At 46.5% G+C, this 23,506-nt stretch overlaps 1 protein-coding gene across 4 annotated transcripts in view; it reads right to left on the reverse strand.

The window, feature by feature from the left end:
* The window catches only part of LOC125430912 (disks large homolog 2), a 149,891-nt gene that overhangs the window by 35,402 nt on the left and 90,983 nt on the right, over positions 1-23,506 (reverse strand). For all 4 annotated transcript variants that reach the window (XM_048493273.1, XM_048493272.1, XM_048493271.1 and 1 more), the window contains exon 4: positions 14,437-14,512. In XM_048493273.1, coding sequence (XP_048349230.1) covers positions 14,437-14,512 — 76 coding nt within the window. The remainder of the gene's footprint in view (positions 1-14,436; positions 14,513-23,506) is intronic.

A 23,506-nucleotide genomic window follows, 5' to 3' on the forward strand; every position in this document is an offset into this window, starting at 1 on the left:
TAAGAACTAGCCTGCTGGATCAGACCAGAGTCCATCTAGTCCAGCTCTCTGCTACTCACAGTGGCCCACCAGGTGCCTTTGGGAGCTCACATGCAGGATGTGAAAGCAATGGCCTTCTGCAGCTGTTGCTCCCGATCACCTGGTCTGTTAAGGCATTTGCAATCTCAGATCAAGGAGGATCAAGATTGGTAGCCATCGATCGACTTCTCCTCCATAAATCTGTCCAAGCCCCTTTTTAAAGCTATCCAGGTGAGTGGCCATCACCACCTCCTGTGGCAGCATATTCCAAACACCAATCACACGTTGCGTGAAGAAATGTTTTTCTTTTATTAGTCCTAATTCTTCCCCCCAGCATTTTCAATGGATGCCCCCTGGTTCTAGTATTGTGAGAAAGAGAGAACAATTTCTCTCTGTCAACATTTTTTACCCCATGCATGATTTTATAGACTTCAATCATATCCCCGCTCAGCCGTCTCCTCTCCAAACTAAAGAGTCCCAAACGCTGCAGCCTCTCCTCATCGGGAAGGTGCTCCAGTCCAGTCAGTGCTCCAGATTAGATGGCCATTGGACATAACTGCTGATCAAGAGAGGTCTTGTGACCCTTTCTGATAGGCCCAGGGCAATGCCAATTACCACTGTGAGGTCAGGAAGGAATTATTTTCCAGGCCAGATTGGCCAGGGATTGTTTGGTGGTGGTGGTTGGGGGGGGGGCGGGGGTCAGCTTCCTCTGGGCAGGGTGGGAGTTGTGGTGGGGAAGGTAGTTGTGTATATCTTGCATTGTGCATGGGGTTGGACTGAACGATCACTGAGCTCCCTTTCAGCTCGAAGCTTAAACCCCCACAACCCTGTGGTGTAGGCGAGGCTTAGAGAGAGTCACACAGCAAGTTTCATAGTGGGGGAAGGATCAGATTTGCCCCCACTAGTCTGGTGCCCCCCCTCAAACACATGGCTTTTATTTCTCCTGCTCAGCCACAAAGCAAACCTAAAAGCACAGGATGGAAGGCCTGTGTTTCCTTGACTGCCTTCCAGTGCGCTGAACTTCATGGCTAAGGAGGGATTTGAACCCAAATCTAGCCTGGCACACAAACTGCTATGCCACACTGTCTCACTGACAGTTGCCAGAGTTTGGCATCAAATTGAGAACAAAATGTCAGTGGAAAACAGCAGGCGCTGCTATGGATAAGTGCCAGACAGGGAATACACAACAGAAGTAGCTACGCACCAGGAGTAGCAACCAAGCACCCCATTAAGAGGTTGGCTCTTTGTTTACCATGACTGGTAGGAAGGGGGTCAGCTAAGCTGGATGCTGGCACATCTAAGTTCCTGTAAGTCTTCAAATGAAAACCTTTGGGGCTTTAAGAAAATAAGAACATAAGAACTAGCCAGCTGGATCAGACCAGAGTCCATCTAGTCCAGCTCTCTGCTACTCGCAGTGGCCCACCAGGTGCCTTTGGGAGCTCACCTGCAGGATGTGAAAGCAATGGCCTTCTGCGGCTGTTGCTCCTGAGCACCTGGTCTGCTAAGGCATTTGCAATCTCAGATCAAGGAGGATCAAGATTGGTAGCCATAAATCGACTTCTCCTCCATTCATCTGTCCAAGCCCTTTTTAAAGCTATCCAGGATAGTGGCCATCACCACCTCCTGTGGCAGCATATTCCAAACACCAATCACACATTGTGTGAATAAGTGATTCCTTTTATTAGTCCTAATTCTTCCCCCCAGCATTTTCAATGGATGCCCCCTGGTTCTAGTATTGTGAGAAAGAGAGAAAAATTTCTCTCTGTCAACATTTTCTACCCCATGCATAATTTTATAGATTTCAATCATATCCCCCCTCAGACGTCTCCTCTCCAAACTAGAGTCCCAAACACTGCAGCCTCTCCTCATAAGGAAGGTGCTCCAATCCTTCAATCATCCTCGTTGCCCTTCTCTGCACTTTTTCTATCTCTTCGATATCCTTTTTGAGATGTGGCGACCACATCATTGCCAAAACAGCCATACCTTGCTTTGGAGACACCGCCTTCTTGTAAGAATATTAAAGATAAGGGAAGTCCCCTGTGCAAGAACTGGGTCATTATCGACCCATCAGGTGACATCACAATCATGACATTTACTAGGCAGACCATGGCCCATTAGACATTATCCAAAGCTGTTTACTTTGGAGCGGAGTTTCCCCTGAGCTTTTCATGCGAAGCACCCGGCAGAGCAGATCCGATCGACCTTGCTGAAGAGTGTAACACAGAGCCATCTCCTTCACTTTCCTTTTGGAGCACGGGGAAAATTCAAGCTTTCCCTGCTCTTTGGAAACATGGGGTTTCGGGGATCTGCAGCGTCCTGACTGTGAGGGTAGGTAAAACAAGTGTGCAACCGGAAATCAGGCCCAAAGAAAATGTCTGCTCACTGTGGGACAGACACATGTGCATAATAGAGGAAGAGGAAGAAGAAGAAGAAGAAGAAGAAGAAGAAGAAGAAGAAGAAGAAGAAGAGGAGGAGGAGGAGGAGGAGTTTAGATGTATACACCACCTTTCTCTCCTGTAAGGAGACTCAGGGTGGTTTACAAGCTCCTTTCCCTTCCTCTCCCCACAACAGACACATTGTGAGGTCGGTGGGGCTGAGAGAGGTCTGAAGAACTGTGACTAGCCCAATGTTACGCAGCAGGCATGTAGGAGTGCAGAAACACATCTAGTTCACCAGATAGGCCTCTGCCACTCAGGTGGAGGAGTGGGGAATTAAACCTGGTTCTCCAGACTGGAATCTACCTTCTCTTAACCACTACACCACACTGAATGATTTTGCTATGAGGAAAACCAGGGGGAAAAGCTTTTTTTTAGTTTTAGTGTATTTAATTATTGTAGTTTCTTTATTTCTTAATATATGTATTTTAAATCCGACTGCTTAATCACAACATAAAGTAGTGTCTTAAAGTGTCACGCTGTCAAGAAGAAGAAGAAGAAGAAGAAGAAGAAGAAGAAGAAGAAGAAGAAGAAGAAGAAGAAGAAGAGGAGGAGGAGGAGGAGGAGGAGGAGGAGGAGGAGAGGAGGAGTTTGGATTTATATCCCCCCTTTCTCTCCTGCAGGAGACTCAAAGGGGCTTACAATCTCCTTGCCCTTCCCCCCTCACAACAAACACCCTGTGAGGTAGGTGGGCCTATATTTACAAGGTAGTTTTCCACTGCTTTCCCCAGTTGTCTGCACTTCTCTCTCAGCAAGCTGGGAACTCATTTTGCTGACCTCAGAAGGATGGAAGGCTGAGTCAACATGGAGCTGTCTACCGGAAATCGACTGCTGATGGGGCTGAACGAAGAAGAAGAAGAAGAAGAAGAAGAAGAAGAAGAAGAAGAAGAAGAAGAAGAAGAAGAAGAAGAAGAAGAAGAAGAAGAAGAAGAAGAAGAAGAAGAGGAGTAGTAGTAGTAGTAGGAGTAGTAGTTTGGATTTATATCTCCCTACAATTTCCTTTCCCTCCCCCCTCACAACAAACACCCTGTGAGGTAGGTGGGGCTGAGAGAGCTCTGAAGACCTGTGACTAGCCCAAGATTACCCAGCTGTCTTGGAATGCACAAGCTTATCTAGTTCACCAGATAATTTATTTATTTTATTTATTGATTACATGTATAGGCCGCCTCCTCCCCGAAGGGCTCGATAAGCCTCCACAGCTCAAGTGGCAGAGTGGGGAATCAAATCTGGTCCCCCAGATTAGAGTGCACCTGCTCTTAACCACTACACCACACTGGCTCTCAGATCGTGAGCAGAGTATAGACTGCAATACTGCAGCTTTCCGCTCTGTGTCACAGGGCTCACGACAATGGGCCTTGCACGCAAATAATCAGGAAAGTGGAAACTGAAATGATCGGAGAAGTGTGATGCCATTAAACCCGCCAAATTAAAAGGCTTAATAGGTAGCTTCAAGGGCTAATTTCAGGTTTCGCTCTGGCTCGATGAAATCACACCTGCTATTTATACCCCTGGCTTGCTGCTTTTTTAAAAAGAGCCATCTAGGGGCTGGCTCCTCTAATTGAATTGATATTATTATCTGCCTTACAGTCACCTGGGACGGAGGTAAATTTTCTGCTGCGCACCGATTGGTTTAACACGCCTTGAATTTTTTTTTGAGCAAAATATCCTGGGAAATAAGTGGAGGAAAAGATAGACTGGGAAAAAAAGCTATATAAAAAGATAATGAGAATAACATACATGATGAAAGGATTAACTCTGACGTTCCTTAAAGACAAAAATCTAGATAGCAGATCACCCCGGAGCATTTGGCTAATAGAATGAAAGTACTCTAAGTCAAAAGTGCTACCCTAAATGCTGGGGTCTGCCCCTTAGAGTGGGGAATTAGCTGAGACAGACTGTATTTAACGAGAGCTAAGCAAAACCAGATCTTTCCCACTGGGGTTTATGGAGGTGGTTTTGCAAGAAATCTGCCGGAATCCGGACTAAAAGTTTAACATGTTTTATTAAGAAAAGTAAAATAATAAATGTACAAGTGCACAAATGGTCAGAGCACACAGAAAATTCACACAGTCCTCAAGTATGGATAGAGTTGAGGGTAAAGGTCTGGAATAAAGACCTTTATCTCCCCAGATCTTGCTGCAATACGAGCACTCCTTCTTTGCTTCTGCAGCAGCTGCCTCTGCTTCTACCTCCTGTGCACAACTGACTCATCACTGGATTCCCTAGGACAGGGGTGGCGAACCTTTGGCACTCCAGATGTTACGGACTACAATTCCCATCAGCCCCTGCCAGCATGGCCAATTTGTCAGGCTGGCAGGGGCTGTCAGAGCAATAGTCCATAGCCCCTCTGGAGTGCCAAATTACCACATTAGAATTCAGGCTCCTCCATCTGCACATCATCAGGCAGGGAAGGGCTGGGAGTTGGCTCTGCTGCCTGGTCTTCCTCAGGAGCAGCCAACTCTGGCTGCACAGTGTGGTCAGGTTCTGCATCAGAGTCTTCTGTGTCCATGACACTGACAGTGACAAGTTACAGGGGAAAATGGGCCCTCAGGTTATGCTAAATGATCCTAATCTTCCCAGGACGAAGGTGGCTCTTGCCATCCAATTAGGCCTAACGTTCTAAGTCCGAGAACGACCTGAGTTAACTAGATTTTTTAGGATGAAATTAATTCAATAACAGCTCTGGGATAATGCCAGTGTAAATGAAGGTGGTCTCTGGAGGGGTTAGTCCAGGGGTAGGGAACCTGCGGCTCTCCAGATGTTCAGGAACTACAATTCCCATCAGCCTCTGTCAGCATGGCCAATTGGCCATGCTGGTAGGGGCTGATATGGAGTAGTTCCTGAGTCTGAGTTGAACCAGAAGATGAGATTAGTGTTTACAAAAATAGCTTTCAGGGACTCCTGATTAAATCATTTTAGGATACCCTTTGTTTCATGGGAGCAGGGAGGCTGAGGAAGAAATGGGAACTATCTTCCCAAGCTGAAGATTCCCAGTCACTTTAGGAAAGGGTGAGGCAAGCTGTTTCACAAGTTGATGTTGGCAGAAGGCTTGTTCAGGCAGGTTTCTGTCCAGTATGGTGTAGTGGTTAAGAACAGGTGGATTCTAATCTGGAGAACTGAATTTGATTCCCCACTCCTCCACCTGAGTGGCAGAGGCTTATCTGGTGAACCAGATGTGTTTCCACACTCCTACATTCCTGCTGGGTGACCTTGAGCCAGTCACAGTTCTCTCGGAATTCTCTCATCCCCATCTACCTCACAAGGTGTCTGTTATGGGGAGAGGAAGGGAAAGGAGCTTGTAAGCCACCTTGAGTCTCTTTACAGGAGAGAAAGGTGGGATATAAATCTAAACTCTTCTTCTTATGGGTGGCACTGAGCTAAAGCAGAGGATTGCATCCATCTTGGCACTGCATTCCTAGGCCACCTCTAAGGTTGGAATAATAGATAGAGACACTGCAGTAAAAACACCATGGGTCTGTTTTGTAACAATAGAACTGAAGAAAAATGATATTCACAGATGAATCCTGTGATCAATGAAGATCTAGTCAGGGCCCTCCTCTGGATCCATTCCAGCTTGTCAGTATCCTTCTTGAATTTTGGTGCCCAAAATTGTACACAGTATTCCAGGTGAGATCTAACCAATGCAGAAAAGAGAGGCACAATGACATCCCTCGATCGAGACACTATACTCCTATTGATACAGCCCAGAATCGCATTGGCTTTCTTGACTGCTGCATCACACTGCTGACTCATGTTCAGTTTGTAGTCTACTAACCTTTCACATGAAGTGTTGTCAAGCCAGGTGTCACGCATCCTATATCTGTGCATTACATTTCTTTTCTGCCTAAGTGTGGAATCTGACATTTATCTCTGTTGAAAGAGATAAATGGTCAGAGGTCACTTCTTTCCCCGCATCATTCCATCCATTTTTATTTTCCGTGTAAGGATGGCAAGATTGAATCATGCTTCTCTCTGCAAACGTCACGCTCTTTAAAATCTCATGTTTCACATTAGGCCAAAGATGATCTTTTCCAACAGGCAAACAGGTTGAGACCAAGATAAAGAGTGACACGGGGATTTGAAAAGGCTAGACCAGCTTGATTCCCTAATGATGCCGTTTCTGAAAATGTCACCACCAGTCACAGAATTAGGGGCGATAAGATTGATATTACCTCGGCAGCGAGATGCAGGAAGAGGGATGCAGGAAATTAAAGGGTAATTAGATTCTCACCAGACTCTGGTTTGCGTGAGGCATCATTATCCACATGAACAATGTATTCTTTCAAGCTTAGGCTACAGAACAGAAATGGGCATTTTGAAGACGTCATTTGTCTGAAGGTTAGGCGCCCGCTGATATCCAGGAAGGTCTGAAGGGACTGAAACGATTATTGGAAGATACGGCAATCTTCACATCCTCTAAGTCAGAGTTCCCCACCCTTTTTGCACCTTTGAAAGTCCAAAATGGCTGCCACAAAACGGCAGTTGCAAGAGGTGGAGCCAGCAACAAAATGGCTGCCACGGCTTATCTTGGAGTACCATGTTCAGTTCTGGTCACCCCGTCTCAAAAAGGATACCGAAGAGATAGAAAAAGTGCAGAGAAGGGCAATGAGGATGATTGAGGGATTGGAGCACCTTCCTTATGAGGAGAGGCAGCAGCGTTTGGGGCTCTTTAGTTTGGAGAGGAGACGTCTGAGGGGGGATATGATTGAAGTCTATAACATTATGCATGGGGTAGAAAATGTTAACAAAGTTTTCTCTCTTTCTCACAATACTAGAACCAGGGGGCATTCATTGAAAATGCTGGGGGGAAGAATTAGGACTAATAAAAGAAAAACATTTCTTCACACAACACGTGATTGGTGTTTGGAATATGCTGCCACAGGAGGTGGTGATGGCCACTAACCTGGATAGCGTTAAAAGGGGCTTGGACAGATTTATGGAGGGAGAAATTAGATGTATGGCTGCAATCTTGATCCTCCTTGGTCTGAGATTGCAAACGCCTTAGCAGACCAGGTGTTCGGGAGCAGCAGAAGCAGCAGCAGCAGAAGGCCATTGCTTTCACATCTTGCATGTGAGCTCCCAAAGGCACCTGGTGGGCCTCTGCAAGTAGCAGAGTGCTGGACTAGGCAGACTCTGGTCTGATCCAGCAGGCTCTTTCTTATGTTCTTATCTAAAGTGAAGTTCTTTGTGTTGTGATGGAAGGTGTTGCCAAAACAGCATTTCAAAAAAATTTGCATAGCTAATCAAATCTCCAACAACCAATCAGAAGCACTGTTGGGCAAAAGCCTCCCCAGGCCCCGCCCATGCTTAGCAGGTGTCAGGAGAAGTGATGGCCAGTGTCATGGTACCCCAGGGTGCCAGGCTGAGGACACCTGTTCTAGGTGAGTGACTGGAAATCTTCTTCAGGTGTGGGATGGACAATCATAAGTTTGTCCAAGAATGGGCCAGGTGAGATCTGGAGGGAAACGAACTCTCAATTCTTCCTCCACATCGAGCCAAGGGGGGAAGGTGAGATAAAAATATTTTAATACATTCATAACCAAAATTCTTGTCTTTTGGGCAAGAGCTGGAACACATTCTCCTTGGTTCTTCCCTGCCCCTCTGCACCTGTGTGTGTATAAGATCCTTAAACGAAAGAGATTTGAGGCATCATTTCCATTGTCATAGCAACCTTGCCAAGAGGGGAGGCATCTGCTTTATATTTTTACATATTGCTGTGAGGAAAAGATTAGTAGATAAATCAGTGGCCTCTGAGTAGCTGAACAGAGTTTGAGGGCTATAGTTGTGGAAACGGTGGCCTACTATAAGGTGACCAGATTGTCACCTTTAAAAACCAGGACAGGGGCGCGCATGCGTATGTGGCCGCAGGAGCGCACTGCCTTTTGGGATGCTCCCCGATTTCCCGCCCTGTGACAGGGCGGAAGGCGAGGCGCCCAAGAGCAGTGTGGCAGCTAGCGGAGGCTGCCACTGCCTTCTGGGCATCTATACTGGGAAGCGGAAACCGGGGAGTGCCCCAAAGGCAGTAGCTCCCTATTTATATGCGAGGCTGCCGCACTGCCTACTGCCGAAAAGGGGAGCACCCCATAAGGCAAAATCGGGACAGTTAAAAAACCCTGCGGGACGCGGGACAGATTGGTTTAAGACGGGACTGTCCCGCCAAAAGCGGGACGTCTGGTCAACTTAGCCTACTACCCATTTGAGAATGCAACCTGACCCAGGGTATTTTTTCACCGCCATGGTTTATCCCTGAAAAACACAAAAATGAGGAAGTGCACTTTTGAGAACGGTAAAGTCTACTGTTCACAAAACTTGGCAACCACAGCCTCTTTTCACTTGTGTAGAATTGGTTCAGAGGGCCTATTTTCAAAACTGGGCTGAGCCTCAGTATCCCTCTGTACGAAATTAAGGAACTGAGAAAATAAATTCTATGCGTGGGCCTACACACATTGTCGCTTCCTTCAAATTAAATTATAGTTAACTGAACAGTGTTAGAAGACCGTGAAGTGCTTTCAAGTATGTTGCATGGTTTTTCACAAACAGATGCACACCTGTCTTGATTTTTGATTGGCTGTGCCAGTTTTTTTAAATGCAGCTTTGTCAGACGTTGCCACCACAGCATAAGTACCTGCAATGCATTACTGAAGTAGTGGCAGCCATTTTGGCTGAGATTAAAGCATCTCCTAATAACCCGTATTTGTGGCTGGCTCCTTCTCCTGTGGCAGCCATTTTGTGGCTGGCTCCTTCTCCTGTGGCAGCCATTTTGTGGCTGGCTCCTTCTCCTGCAGCAGCCATTTTTTTTGGTTGTGCCAACCATGGCACTTCAAAATTCCAAATGTGCCCCAAAAGACTCAAAAAGGTCAGGAACTCCTGCGCCGGAGCTCTGCCCTATGAAAATCCCTTGGCTACTTCTGTGCTGGTAGGACTTTGACAATACGGAGCAGTGAGGCTTAAAGTTTCAAAAAAAGAATAAATATTTTGGGAATATGTTGCTAGGAGAGCCCAAGGTTTCATTATTTGCTGAGCTGGCCTGTTATATATGCTAGCTTCTCAGCACACTGTTTGCCACAACAATATAAACATAAAATGTCCACTCTATTTCCTAGATTACTTATTTTCCAGTCTTGTATTTTTGCTGGAATCCTCTGGTAATAACTTTTCAAGCACCCTTCTTCCAGAATTACAAATGATCTCCAGACAACAGACAGCAGTTCCCTTGGAGAAAACGGCTCCGTTGGAAGGTGGATTCTCTGGCATTATACCCTGCTGAGGTCTCTGGCATTATACCCTGCTGACTGTCTGGCATTATACCCTGCTGACTGACTGGCATTATACCCTGCTGTGGTCTCTGGCATTATATCCTGCTGACTCTCTGGCATTATACCCTGCTGACTCTCTGGCATTATACCCTGCTGTGGTCTCTGGAATTATACCCTGCTGACTCTCTGGCATTATACCCTGCTGTGGTCTCTGGAATTATACCCTGTTGACTCTCTGGCATTATACCCTGCTGAGGTCTCTGGCATTATACCCTGCTGACTCTCTGGCATTATGTCCTGCTGACTCTCTGGCATTATGTCCTGCTGACTGTCTGGCATTATACCCTGCTGAGGTCTCTGGCATTATACCCTGCTGACTGTCTGGCATTATACCCTGCTGACTGACTGGCATTATACCCTGCTGTGGTCTCTGGCATTATATCCTGCTGACTGTCTGGCATTATACCCTGCTGACTGTCTGGCATTATACCCTGCTGTGGTCTCTGGCATTATATCCTGCTGACTCTCTAGCATTATACCCTGCTGACTGTCTGGCATTATACCCTGCTGTGGTCACTGGCATTATATCCTGCTGACTGTCTGGCATTATACCCTGCTGACTGTCTGGCATTATACCCTGCTGTGGTCTCTGGCATTATACCCTGCTGACTGTCTGGCATTATACCCTGCTGACTGTCTGGCATTATACCCTGCTGTGGTCTCTGGCATTATACCCTGCTGACTCTCTGGCATTATACCCTGCTGTGGTCTCTGGAATTATACCCTGTTGACTCTCTGGCATTATACCCTGCTGAGGTCTCTGGCATTATACCCTGCTGACTCTCTGGCATTATGTCCTGCTGACTCTCTGGCATTATGTCCTGCTGACTCTCTGGCATTATACCCTGCTGACTCTCTGGCATTATACCCTGCTGACTGACTGGCATTATACCCTGCTGACTGTCTGGCATTATACCCTGCTGTGGTCTCTGGCATTATATCCTGCTGACTCTCTGGCATTATACCCTGCTGACTCTCTGGCATTATGTCCTGCTGACTCTCTGGTATTATACCCTGCTGAGGTCTCTGGCATTATACCCTGCTGACTGTCTGGCATTATACCATGCTGACTGACTGGCATTATACCCTGCTGACTGTCTGGCATTATACCCTGCTGTGGTCTCTGGCATTATATCCTGCTGACTCTCTGGCATTATACCCTGCTGACTCTCTGGCATTATGTCCTGCTGACTCTCTGGTATTATACCCTGCTGAGGTCTCTGGCATTATACCCTGCTGACTGTCTGGCATTATACCCTGCTGACTGACTGGCATTATACCCTGCTGACTGTCTGGCATTATACCCTGCTGTGGTCTCTGGCATTATATCCTGCTGACTCTCTGGCATTATACCCTGCTGACTGTCTGGCATTATACCCTGCTGTGGTCTCTGGCATTATATCCTGCTGACTCTCTGGCATTATACCCTGCTGACTCTCTGGCATTATACCCTGCTGTGGTCTCTGGAATTATACCCTGTTGACTCTCTGGCATTATACCCTGCTGAGGTCTCTGGCATTATACCCTGCTGACTCTCTGGCATTATGTCCTGCTGACTCTCTGGCATTATGTCCTGCTGACTCTCTGGCATTATACCCTGCTGAGGTCTCTGGCATTATACCCTGCTGACTGTCTGGCATTATACCCTGCTGACTGACTGGCATTATACCCTGCTGACTGTCTGGCATTATACCCTGCTGTGGTCTCTGGCATTATACCCTGCTGACTCTCTGGCATTATACCCTGCTGACTGTCTGGCATTATACCCTGCTGTGGTCTCTGGCATTATATCCTGCTGACTCTCTGGCATTATACCCTGCTGACTCTCTGGCATTATACCCTGCTGTGGTCTCTGGCATTATACCCTGCTGACTCTCTGGCATTATACCCTGCTGACTCTCTGGCATTATACCCTGCTGACTCTCTGGCATTATACCCTGCTGTGGTCTCTGGCATTATACCCTGCTGACTCTCTGGCATTATACCCTGCTGACTCTCTGGCATTATACCGTGCTGAGGTCTCTGGCATTATACCCTGCTGACTGTCTGGCATTATACCCTGCTGTGGTCTCTGGCATTATATCCTGCTGACTCTCTGGCATTATACCGTGCTGACTCTCTGGCATTATACCCTGCTGTGGTCTCTGGCATTATACCCTGCTGAGGTCTCTGGCATTATACCCTGCTGACTGTCTGGCATTATACCCTGCTGTGGTCTCTGGCATTATACCCTGCTGACTGTCTGGCATTATACCCTGCTGACTGTCTGGCATTATACCCTGCTGTGGTCTCTGGCATTATACCCTGCTGACTCTCTGGCATTATACCCTGCTGTGGTCTCTGGAATTATACCCTGTTGACTCTCTGGCATTATACCCTGCTGAGGTCTCTGGCATTATACCCTGCTGACTCTCTGGCATTATGTCCTGCTGACTCTCTGGCATTATGTCCTGCTGACTCTCTGGCATTATACCCTGCTGTGGTCTCTGGCATTATACCCTGCTGACTGTCTGGCATTATACCCTGCTGACTGACTGGCATTATACCCTGCTGACTGTCTGGCATTATACCCTGCTGTGGTCTCTGGCATTATATCCTGCTGACTGTCTGGCATTATACCCTGCTGACTCTCTGGCATTATGTCCTGCTGACTCTCTGGTATTATACCCTGCTGAGGCCTCTGGCATTATACCCTGCTGACTGTCTGGCATTATACCCTGCTGACTGACTGGCATTATACCCTGCTGACTGTCTGGCATTATACCCTGCTGTGGTCTCTGGCATTATATCCTGCTGACTCTCTGGCATTATACCCTGCTGACCCTCTGGCATTATGTCCTGCTGACTCTCTGGTATTATACCCTGCTGAGGTCTCTGGCATTATACCCTGCTGACTGTCTGGCATTATACCCTGCTGACTGACTGGCATTATACCCTGCTGACTGTCTGGCATTATACCCTGCTGTGGTCTCTGGCATTATATCCTGCTGACTCTCTGGCATTATACCCTGCTGACTGTCTGGCATTATACCCTGCTGTGGTCTCTGGCATTATATCCTGCTGACTCTCTGGCATTATACCCTGCTGACTCTCTGGCATTATACCCTGCTGTGGTCTCTGGAAGTATACCCTGTTGACTCTCTGGCATTATACCCTGCTGAGGTCTCTGGCATTATACCCTGCTGACTCTCTGGCATTATACCCTGCTGTGGTCTCTGGCATTATACCCTGCTGACTCTCTGGCATTATACCCTGCTGACTCTCTGGCATTATACCCTGCTGACTGTCTGGCATTATACCCTGCTGACTGTCTGGCATTATACCCTGCTGACTGTCTGGCATTATACCCTGCTGTGGTCTCTGGCATTATACCCTGCTGACTGTCTGGCATTATACCCTGCTGACTGTCTGGCATTATACCCATACTGTGATTATATCCTGCTGACTCTCTGGCATTATACCCTGCTGACTGTCTGGCATTATACCCTGCTGTGGTCTCTGGCATTATATCCTGCTGACTCTCTGGCATTATACCCTGCTGACTCTCTGGCATTATACCCTGCTGTGGTCTCTGGAAGTATACCCTGTTGACTCTCTGGCATTATACCCTGCTGAGGTCTCTGGCATTATACCCTGCTGACTCTCTGGCATTATACCCTGCTGTGGTCTCTGGCATTATACCCTGCTGACTCTCTGGCATTATACCCTGCTGACTCTCTGGCATTATACCCTGCTGACTGTCTGGCATTATACCCTGCTGACTGACTGGCATTATACCCTGCTGACTGTCTGGCATTATACCCTGCTGTGGTCTCTGGCATTATACCCTGCTGACTGTCTGGCATTATACCCTGCTGACTGTCTGGCATTATACCCTGCTGTGGTCTCTGGCATTATATCCTGCTGACTCTCTGGCATTATACCCTGCTGACTCTCTGGCATTATACCCTGCTGTGGTCTCTGGCATTATACCCTGCTGACTCTCTGGCATTATACCCTGCTGACTCTCTGGCATTATACCCTGCTGACTCTCTGGCATTATACCCTGCTGTGGTCTCTGGCATTATACCCTGCTGACTCTCTGGCATTATACCCTGCTGACTCTCTGGCATTATACCCTGTTGAGGTCTCTGGCATTATACCCTGCTGAGGTCTCTGGCATTATACCCTGCTGAGGTCTCTGGCATTATACCGTGCTGACTCTCTGGCATTATACCCTGCTGTGGTCTCTGGCATTATACCCTGCTGACTCTCTGGCATTATACCCTGCTGACTCTCTGGCATTATACCCTGCTGTGGTCTCTGGCATTATACCCTGCTGACTCTCTGGTATTATACCCTGATGTGATCTCTGGCATTATAGCCTGCTGACTCTCTGGCATTATACCCTGCTGACTCTCTGGCATTATACCCTGCTGTGGTCTCTGGCATTATACCCTGCTGACTCTCTGGCATTATACCCTGATGTGATCTCTGGCATTATAGCCTGCTGACTCTCTGGCATTATACCCTGCTCCTCTGTTGCAGCCCAAACCTTTGCATTTTCTCTTTCCCGTCATTTCCTTTACTGTACCTTCCTTTCTCATTCTCTCCTTCATAGCGCTCAACAAATTCACAGAGCTGTATGACTGAAATCTCCATACTTGGTTGGTTTTGGAGTTACATACCCCTTTTGCGTCAATCACGCCAGGTTTCGCATTGAACTTCACTGTCTTTAAGCGTGCTCGCTCTTTCCTTTCGACTCTAGAAAGAGAGAGAGAGAAAAAAGAAAGAGATCTTTAGGATCATCGACTCTAGGACAGTGTCCCTAATCTTTTTGAGCATGTGGGCACCTTTGGAATTCTGGCACAGCAAGGTGGGTGTGGCCACAAAAATGGCTTCCACAGGAGGTGGAGCCTGCTACAAAATGGGTGGGGCCATAAAATGGCTGCTATAAGAGGTGGAGCCAGTCACAAAACTAAACATATAATAGAACAAATTGCCAAAATCTCGATATGCAGTCTCTGATTTATTTCTTCGACATTCACAGCTGTTTAAATTCACATAACATAAGTTAACTCATAGAAAGTTCCTTATGTACGGTCTCTAATATACATTCACATGCCTGGAAATTCAGATAACATATACAATCTCTAATATAAATCTCTTATATTTCACTCATAATAGTTGAGTTGCTAATGGCTTTACACTTTAGCCCGTTACCCACTATTTACAACAGTGTTGTCACAGGTGGAACTAAGAGATCTCCCAAAATTACCACTGAGGCCCAGATGACAGAGGTCAGCTTCCCTGGAGAAAATGGCTGTTTTGGAGGACTGGCATCAGTTATAATTCTGGGGGATTGCCAGGCCTCATTTTGGCACCCCTACCTGGCAACAAGAAGGAGGAGGAGGAGGAGGTCACAGAGCCGATTTCATTGTGGGGCAGAACATTCTAGGTCCGTGTTTCACTTAGCACCAGACTGTCTATGGTCGATTCCGCACTTGCATTATCAACCTAAGTTCGAGCTGCGTTCGACCTAAGTGCTTTGCACAACCACTGGTATCGACGTGGTTTTGTACCAGCTTCGCCCCGTGTAACAGTTAAATTTCCGACTCCAGTTGAGAACTACTACTTTTTAAGGGAATGCGGCAGAACTCAGCTCGATTCCAGTAAAGTCGCGGAATCTCTGGTGCCAGGAGTCCCCATTCAATGAAATGCAGCTGTGAGTGTTTCGAGACATCGCGATACAGCTGGCCAATCAAAAAGCATACCGTCCCTCCACTCCTGTGGCAGTTTTTTTAAATAGCGTGTGTGGGGATAGGCGAAACATAGCCGTAGAACAGTAGCCAATGGACGAGGGCGAAGAGGCACAGGATGATTCGCCCTCAGAGCTGGGATCAAGCTGGTTGCAGTGGGGAACAACAATGGCTTTGTCCTAGGTTAGTACCCTTCTCAGGGAACTGGGTCGAACCTATTTTACTCGTGTGCGGAATCGCCCTATGACAGTGGGTGACTCAGTTCCTATTGGCGTGAACCTAGTGAGTGGTGCATTGTGCCTCTGCATGGTCTGTATGTAGAGTTGCAGCGTGCCTGGTAGCGAAGGTGCACCTCCCTGTAGCCAGATTGCTTCTGCCGCAGCTGGGACCCAGCGGTTTAACTCAGTCTAAAGCTTTTAATGAAAATAAGGAGGACTGTTTTTATTAGTCACATGTGCACTGAATTAGTCACCAAATGAAGTAAAGCCTCTTTTGGAGGTTGGGACAAAAGAGGAAAATATGAATTAATATCCACCTATAACAATAATTTTAAAAAGCAGCATCGGGCTTGGAGCTAATTATTTCCCGAGCGTTGCTTTTTCTTCCCATTTTTGGAGACAGCACAGCCACCTGTTTCAACCCATGCTTTCCTCTCAGGAAAAAAAAACCCTAATTTATTCCAAAGTTCAGTGGTAACTATAGTAACCTAGGCGCAGGGTCTTGCAGCTGGCAAATGTTTAAAAATGAGCAGCATTGAAACCAAAGTATTAATTTTATTTCGTGCTGAAGAGGATGTTCTCCCTCTCATCTTGTTCTGCCATAATTAGCCCCCCCCCCCCACCATGTTTGCTCACCTGCTCCTCTGGGGCCATTTCAGATATAACGTGATATCAAAATTTAGTTGAGCTTGGCAAAGCCAGGAGTCCGCTCCGACATGATCGGGCAATCCTCGCTTGTCTTGGCAAAGCCTGCTTTCAAACTTGCACCCTTTTCCCAGCGTGGTGTCGTGGTTAAGAGCAGGTGGATTCTAATCTGGTGAACCGGGTTTGATTCCCCACCCGAGTGGCAGAGGCTTATCTGGTGTGTTTCCGCACTCCTACATTCTTGCTGGATGACCTTGGGTTAGTCACAGTTCTCTCTGAACTCTCTCAGCCCCACCTACCTCACAAGGTGTCTGTTGTGGGGAAAGGAGCTTGTAAGCTTCTCAGAGACTCCTTATGGTTGAGAAAAGTGAGGTATAAATCCAAACTACTACTACTACTACTACTACTACTACTACTACTACTACTACTACTACTACTACTACTACTACTACTACTACTACTACTACTACTACTCTTCTGGAGTATAAATCCAAACTACTACTACTACTACTACTACTACTACTACTACTACTACTACTACTACTACTACTACTACTACTACTACTACTACTACTACTACTCTTCTGGAGTATAAATCCAAACTACTACTACTACTACTACTACTACTACTACTACTACTACTACTACTACTACTACTACTACTACTACTACTACTCTGGAGAATTTCTTTTTCACGTTTTAAAAAAATACAGCTTTTGATTATTCTTATCCTCTTTGATTTCTCTTTGGAAGGGAAATTTCTCTTTTTCTCTTGGAAGAGAAATCATCCATTTCTAACATCCGCCCTTGAAACTGCCTTATCTTACACACCTCAGGGTGGGGCCCTGGTGGGAAGTTTAGAGTAAACATTGTCTGCCTCTGAGCATCCACACACAGTAAAATTCTGAAACCCTGCAAAATCTCCCATCCTTCCTGGCCCTTCAGATCTGTTCTGGATCAAACTGGAAATAATTAGGAAAATGACTCCAAATTCCTAAAAAAGAATTAAGGAAAAGGGTTATTGGATTTCAGGGGGAGATTGGGTAAACAGGAACCAAGAGAATGGCTCTGAATCATTTCTAGTTTGCAACGTGTTTTCTTTGTCTCTTGGGAGCCACTAAGAGCTCGGGAGCAAAAGCCGCAGAAGGCCATTGCTCTCACATCCTGCAGGTGAGCTCCCAAAGTGGTGGGCCACTGTGAGTAGCAGAGAGCTGGACTAGACGGACTCTGGCCTGATCCAGCTGGCTTGTTCTTATGTTCTTAATGGCACATCTATTTACTGCAGTGTATCCTTTGCAGGATGCTTTCCAAGAAACCCCAGAAAATTCAGCTGGTTTAGATAGCTCTGGCTATCTAATGAACACAGGATGAACTCACGAACACAGGATGCTGCCTTTGAGTGAGCCAGACCATGAAGGTCACTCAAAAGCATCATTGGCTTGCAGCTGTCACGGCCCTCCCTGGTGGTGCGACCCAACACTGGGTGCCATGACAGCATCCCTGCGCCCCTGTCACAGGTGCAATGGAGGTGGCTCAAGGGCATGGCCAAGAGAGGAGCTGACGTTAGTTGGCTTCCTCCTGGCCATTGCCCCATTGTACTCCAGGCAGAGACTGGACTTCGCCACCAAAAAAGGTGGCGTAGTAAGTGCTCCTTCATGGAGCTTCCCGGCTGACGGGGGAGGGTTTTACTGCCGTCATGGGGCTGCATGAAGGATCTGACGTGGTACACGGCCATGTGTGACTTACATGGAATCCTGCCTCATGCCATCTTTTTTTCCTATGAGAAATAATTGTTGGAATTTCCAGCCTTGTTTGCATGCAGCAGCAGAGGGAATTCTGGGAAGCTGCACGAACACTCTAAAGGTGACAGTTAAAATCCGTTGGTAGTGTTCTGTTCCCTCACCACACACTAGGAGACTGCCTGACTGACTAACTAAAAGAAGGATGCTCTGTATGCTGCTGTAAACCAAACGATATATAAAGTGCTCTGACTAAAAGATATTGTAACACAACCAAACTGTAACAAACCATGAGCCGTGCATGTAACTATTATGTGATACTGTGTATATAATGTATCTCTCTCTCTCTCTCTCTCTCTCTCTCTCTCTCTCTCTCTCTCTCTCTCAGGTTAAGTAAAGTTCTGCTTATGTTTTCATGAACTTCTGAGGTAAAGCGGCTGGTCTTTTGACAGATAACTATTCTAATTTGACGTGCCGCACAATCCACATTTCCGCCCGCAACTTTGCTTGACAGGATTATAAATGCCAAATATACCTGTTGCCCTTCAATAATAACAGTGTGCGGGGCCAATTTTGATTGGTGAATCCACACAGGGGAAATCAAATTGAAAACCTCCCCCCCCCCCCGCACGATCACAATCCAAATAGAGTCCGCGTAAGGCAACCTTTAGCACTTTAAAACAAGAGGGGCGGGAATCTAATTATTGATCTTTCAAGCCTGAGGTTTTCTCTTAAAACAATTTTGCTTTTACGGCAATGGCAGAGAGGCTCTGTAAATTAAACGACGATAAGGAAAATAATGGATCCATTATCTCACAGGGACAGACTCGTTCCAGCCTGCAAAATGCTTTTCTGGATCAAATATATCTCACTGGTAAGAAGGAGTGAATATGGAAAGGTTTTCCTAGAAGCAAAATGAGATATTGTGCCCTGATCAATACAATGCTGAATTTTCTTTTGTAAAAAAAAAAAAAGAAACGGAAAGGAAAATGTGACTTTCATAATTTTGAAAATTCTAATTTCAATGTTTTGCTTTTAAAAACTGATTTTGAGAGATAGTTAAATTAAAAACAAACGCAGAGCGGGATGGGTTAATCTCAGCTACAGGAAGCCGCGGCCCTCTGTCTGCCAGACCTGATTAAGGCTATTAATGATAGAATATTTTGGAGGACATTAATTCCGAGGCTCCCCATAGGTCGGATGTGACTTGACTACACTTAACACACACACACACAAGTGTGGCGCTCAGTGCTCTTTGGAGGATGGCAATGACTGCAATATATTTTTAATCCTAAAACCTGCTCATAATTTAAAGCAACTGTATTAAGAAGGTACTCGTTCCTTTGCTACAAACCACACCTTGTTAAAAGTGCAGTTAAACAAAATTGGACTATGAATATCTGTGGCCCCCCACCCCCGATCCCTGCCAGCTCTGGGGCAGAGTTCCTTATCTTACTAGCAAGATAGGTTAAGTTGCCTACATGTCAGTGCCATGAAGTCGCAGGTGACTTATGGGACCCTGGCAAATGGCTTTCAAAGCAAGAGAGAAGCAGAGGTGGTTTGCCATTGCCTTCCTCTGCAGAATCTTCCTCGGTGGTCTCCCTCCCTGCTCAGCTGTAAGGTCCGACAAGACAGGGCTACAAACGTGCTGCCTTCCCAACTGAGATCATGTATGTCCATGTGAAGTACCATCAAGTCACAATTGATTTATGGTGACCCCAGCAAGGGGCTTTCAAAGCAATGGAGAAACAGTGGTAGTTTGGCATTGCCTTCCTCTGCAGAGCCTTCGGTGGTGGTCTCCCTTCCAAGTACCCAGGGGCAGAGCGAGGGGGAACTGCGCCTGGAGCACGCACGTGCCCTGTGCCCCTGCCCCACCCACCCTGCCCCGGAATGCTCTGGAATTCCCTCGCCATGTCCCTGCCCTGGTGCGCTCCCAGGGCATTGCGTCCCACCCCGTCCCGTTGGCGCTACGCCACTGCAAGTACCGACCCTTCTTAGCTTCTGAGATCTGATGAGTTTGGGCTATACCATGCCACCTCCCATGATAGATGTTGTCAAGTTGTCACTTATTTAGGACAACCCCAGTAAGGGCTTTCAAAACAAAGGAGAAGCAGAAGTGGTCTGCTACTGCCTTTCTCTGCAAAGCTTTCCTTGGTGGTCTCCCATCCAAGTGTCAACTCTGCTTACTTTCCGAGAGCTGATGGATCAGACTACGCTGCCTTCCTTCCGAAGTTGCTAGCCAGCACCAGCTTCCAAGGCCAAACTGCCAAGACAGCAAAGGAGCCATCCAGTTAGGTAGTTACAACTAACCACAAGGCGTTGAACAGAAGTGATGGTACAACAGCAGGTCCAGATAGATACTAGGCCCTGCAACACTACATCTTTCTAGTGTACTGGCTGCTCATTCCGGGAGCAGCAGTGGCGTAGTGGTTAAAAGCAGGTGCATTCTAATCTGGAGGAACCGGGTTTGATTCCCCGCTCTGCCACTTGAGCTGTGGAGGCTTATCTGGGGAATTCAGATTAGCCTGTACACTCCAACACACGCCAGCTGGGTGACCTTGGGCTAGTCACAGCTTCTTAAAGCTCTCTCAGCCCCACCCATCTCGTAGGGTGTTTGTCGTGGGGGGGGGGGGAGGGAAAGGAGATTGGAAGCCCCTTTGAGTCTCCTACAGGAGAGAAAGGGGCGATATAAATCCAGACTCTTCTTCTTCTTCTTATAATGTAAGTACAAGTGTCTAGGCAGGTGCTTCAACCTTTCATTACTAGATTCCATTTGGGTAGGTGATCCTGATCAACCTATTGAAACACAGAGCAATGGGCATGTATCTGGATCTAGGGCAGTGGTGGTGAACCTTTGGCACTCCAGATGTTATGGACTACAATTCCCATCAGCCCCTGCCAGCATGACCAATTGGCCATGCTGGCAGGGGCTGATGGGAATTGTAGTCTATAACATCTGGAGTGCCAAAGGTTCACCACCACGGATCTAGGGGAAACAGCAGACTCTATTGTTGTGTCTTTTCCAGCTGGTATCCCAAACAATGTTTTTAAAAAATCTGTACAGCCAGTCAAATCTCTAGTGTCCATCCAAGAAGCCTTGAGGGGCGGAAGATTCCTTTGATCTCAAACATATTCTGAGACCCCTTCCGCACATACAGAAAAATGCACTTTCAATCCACTTTCACAAGTGTTTGCAAGTGGATTTTGCTATTCTGCACAGCTGCAAAGTGCATTGAAAGTGGATTGAAAGTGCATTATTCTGCATGTGCGGAAGGGGCTTAAAGTCACTTGGTGGTGGCCAGGAAAGGTGTCAACAGGCACCATGCTGCCATGGGCGCCATGTTGGGGAACCTTGATCTAACCCTTATACCCTAAATGGAGGCAAGGAAGTTGTCCTGGGTTTCCCCGCTTTGCAGCATATTACATAACCCATCCAGGTTATCTTTCCAACCTGCTGCTTCCAGAAATATGACATCTAGCTATTTATTCCACTCTCCTTTTTTAATAAAAAATGCCAAACGTGTACAGGGAGAAATGTCCTTCATAAATAATTGTCAAGGGCACACAGCTAACAGTTTCTGCTTGACGAAAAAACAACAACCCCAAAACCCTCTGGATGCTAAAGTCATGTTACATTTTGTTATTCTGCCTGGCTTGTCAGCAGGACATGTTTATCCACTCGACTGGGTTTTCTTTTTAGAAGAGAAACACTAAGAGATTTTTTCCCCCCGCAACCTCCCTCAAGATTTTAATCCTGGCTTTTTAACATAAGAATAGGTTTGTTAGATTTATTAGAAGTGAGTGCTCCGAGCATGCTAACTAACACACAGGGGAAAGATTTGTGCAAATGTATAATTCTTTAGACCTTTTGGAAAGAGGAAGAGAAAGTCTTCAGAGTCAGAATAACGAAGCCTATGAAAACCACGCAAACATCTCTTAATGTTGCTGTTTCCTTTACAGCAAGTTCTGGTTTCTCCTGAGATGAACTCTGCACATGCGTGCCAAGTGCTGTCACACTATAGCCAATTTACGGCAGCTGCTCATGGGTGGTTTGCCATTGCCTGCCTCTGGGAAGTGACCCTAGATTTCCTTGGTGGTTTCCCATTCAAGGACTAACCAGAGCTGACTCTTTTAAGCTTCTGAGATGCAGTGAGATCAGGTGAGCCTGGGCCATTCTGGTCCCTACTACTATTACTACTACTACTACTACTACTACTACTACTACTACTACTACTACTACTACTACTACTACTACTACTACTACTACTACTACTACTACTCCAGTTCTTCAGACCTCTCTCAGCCCCACCGACCTCACAAGATGTCTGTTGTGGGGAGAGGAAGGGAAAGGAGCTTGTAAACCACCCTGAGTCTCCTTACAGGAGAGAAAGGTGGCGTATAAATCCAAACTCCTCCTCCTTCACCACCACCACCTCTCTTCTTCTTCTTCTTCTTCTTCTTCTTCTTCTTCTTCTTCTTCTTCTTCTTCTTCTTCTTCTTCTTCTTCTTCTTCTTCTTCTTCTTCTTCTTCTTCTTCTTCTTCTTCTTCTTCTTCTTCTGCTTCTTCTTCTTCTTCTTCTGCTTCTGCTTCTGCTTCTGCTTCTGCTTCTGCTTCTTCTTCGCTTCTGCTTCTTCTTCTTCTTCTTCTTCTGCTGCTGCTGCTGCTTCTTCTTCTTCTTCTTCTGCTTCTTCTGCTTCTTCTGCTTCTCCTCCTCCTCCTCCTCCTCCTCCTCCTCCTCCTCCTCCTCCTCCTTCTTCCGTTCATCAAAATTTGTCACTTTCAGTGGACAGAATGCTCAGTGTGGACAACCTCTCTTGCGACCCGGTGGCCCTTAATTCATTTTTAATTCTTTTGAGTTTTGAAAAAGATCTCTCTCCCAATCAGTTAGTGACCATTAAGCTAAGAAACAGCTGCAAGTTTGCTTCCACATTAGGGAAGGCCTAATTTTTCCTTGTACATAATTTGATGAAAGTTGATGAGGCAGAGAGTGCTCGTCTGTAGGTCTATGGCCGTGGTGGCGAACCTTTGGCACTCCAGATGTTATGGACTACAATTCCCAATAGCCCCTGCCAGCATGGCCAATTGGTCGTGCTGGCAGGGACTGATGGGAATTGTAGTCCATAACATCCAGAGTGCCAAAGGTTCGCCACCACTGGTCTATGGCTTTGCCTCACATACAAGCGGAAGAAATGGAAGTCACATTTTGCATATTATTCTTTAAAACGAGAACAAGTGTACATTGTAAGTGTAAGATTGTAATACTGTGTAATAATATTGTGTAATATTGTGTAATATTGATAAAGAAAATGAACGAGGGTAAAATGACAGAGAGTTAGTGCTGAAGCTTAGAAATAATGGTAACTTAGTTAATGGGTAGAACAGGTAATAGTTAACTT

This window comes from Sphaerodactylus townsendi, linkage group LG04 (genome assembly GCF_021028975.2).
Source record: "Sphaerodactylus townsendi isolate TG3544 linkage group LG04, MPM_Stown_v2.3, whole genome shotgun sequence".
Classification (NCBI taxonomy): domain Eukaryota; kingdom Metazoa; phylum Chordata; class Lepidosauria; order Squamata; family Sphaerodactylidae; genus Sphaerodactylus; species Sphaerodactylus townsendi.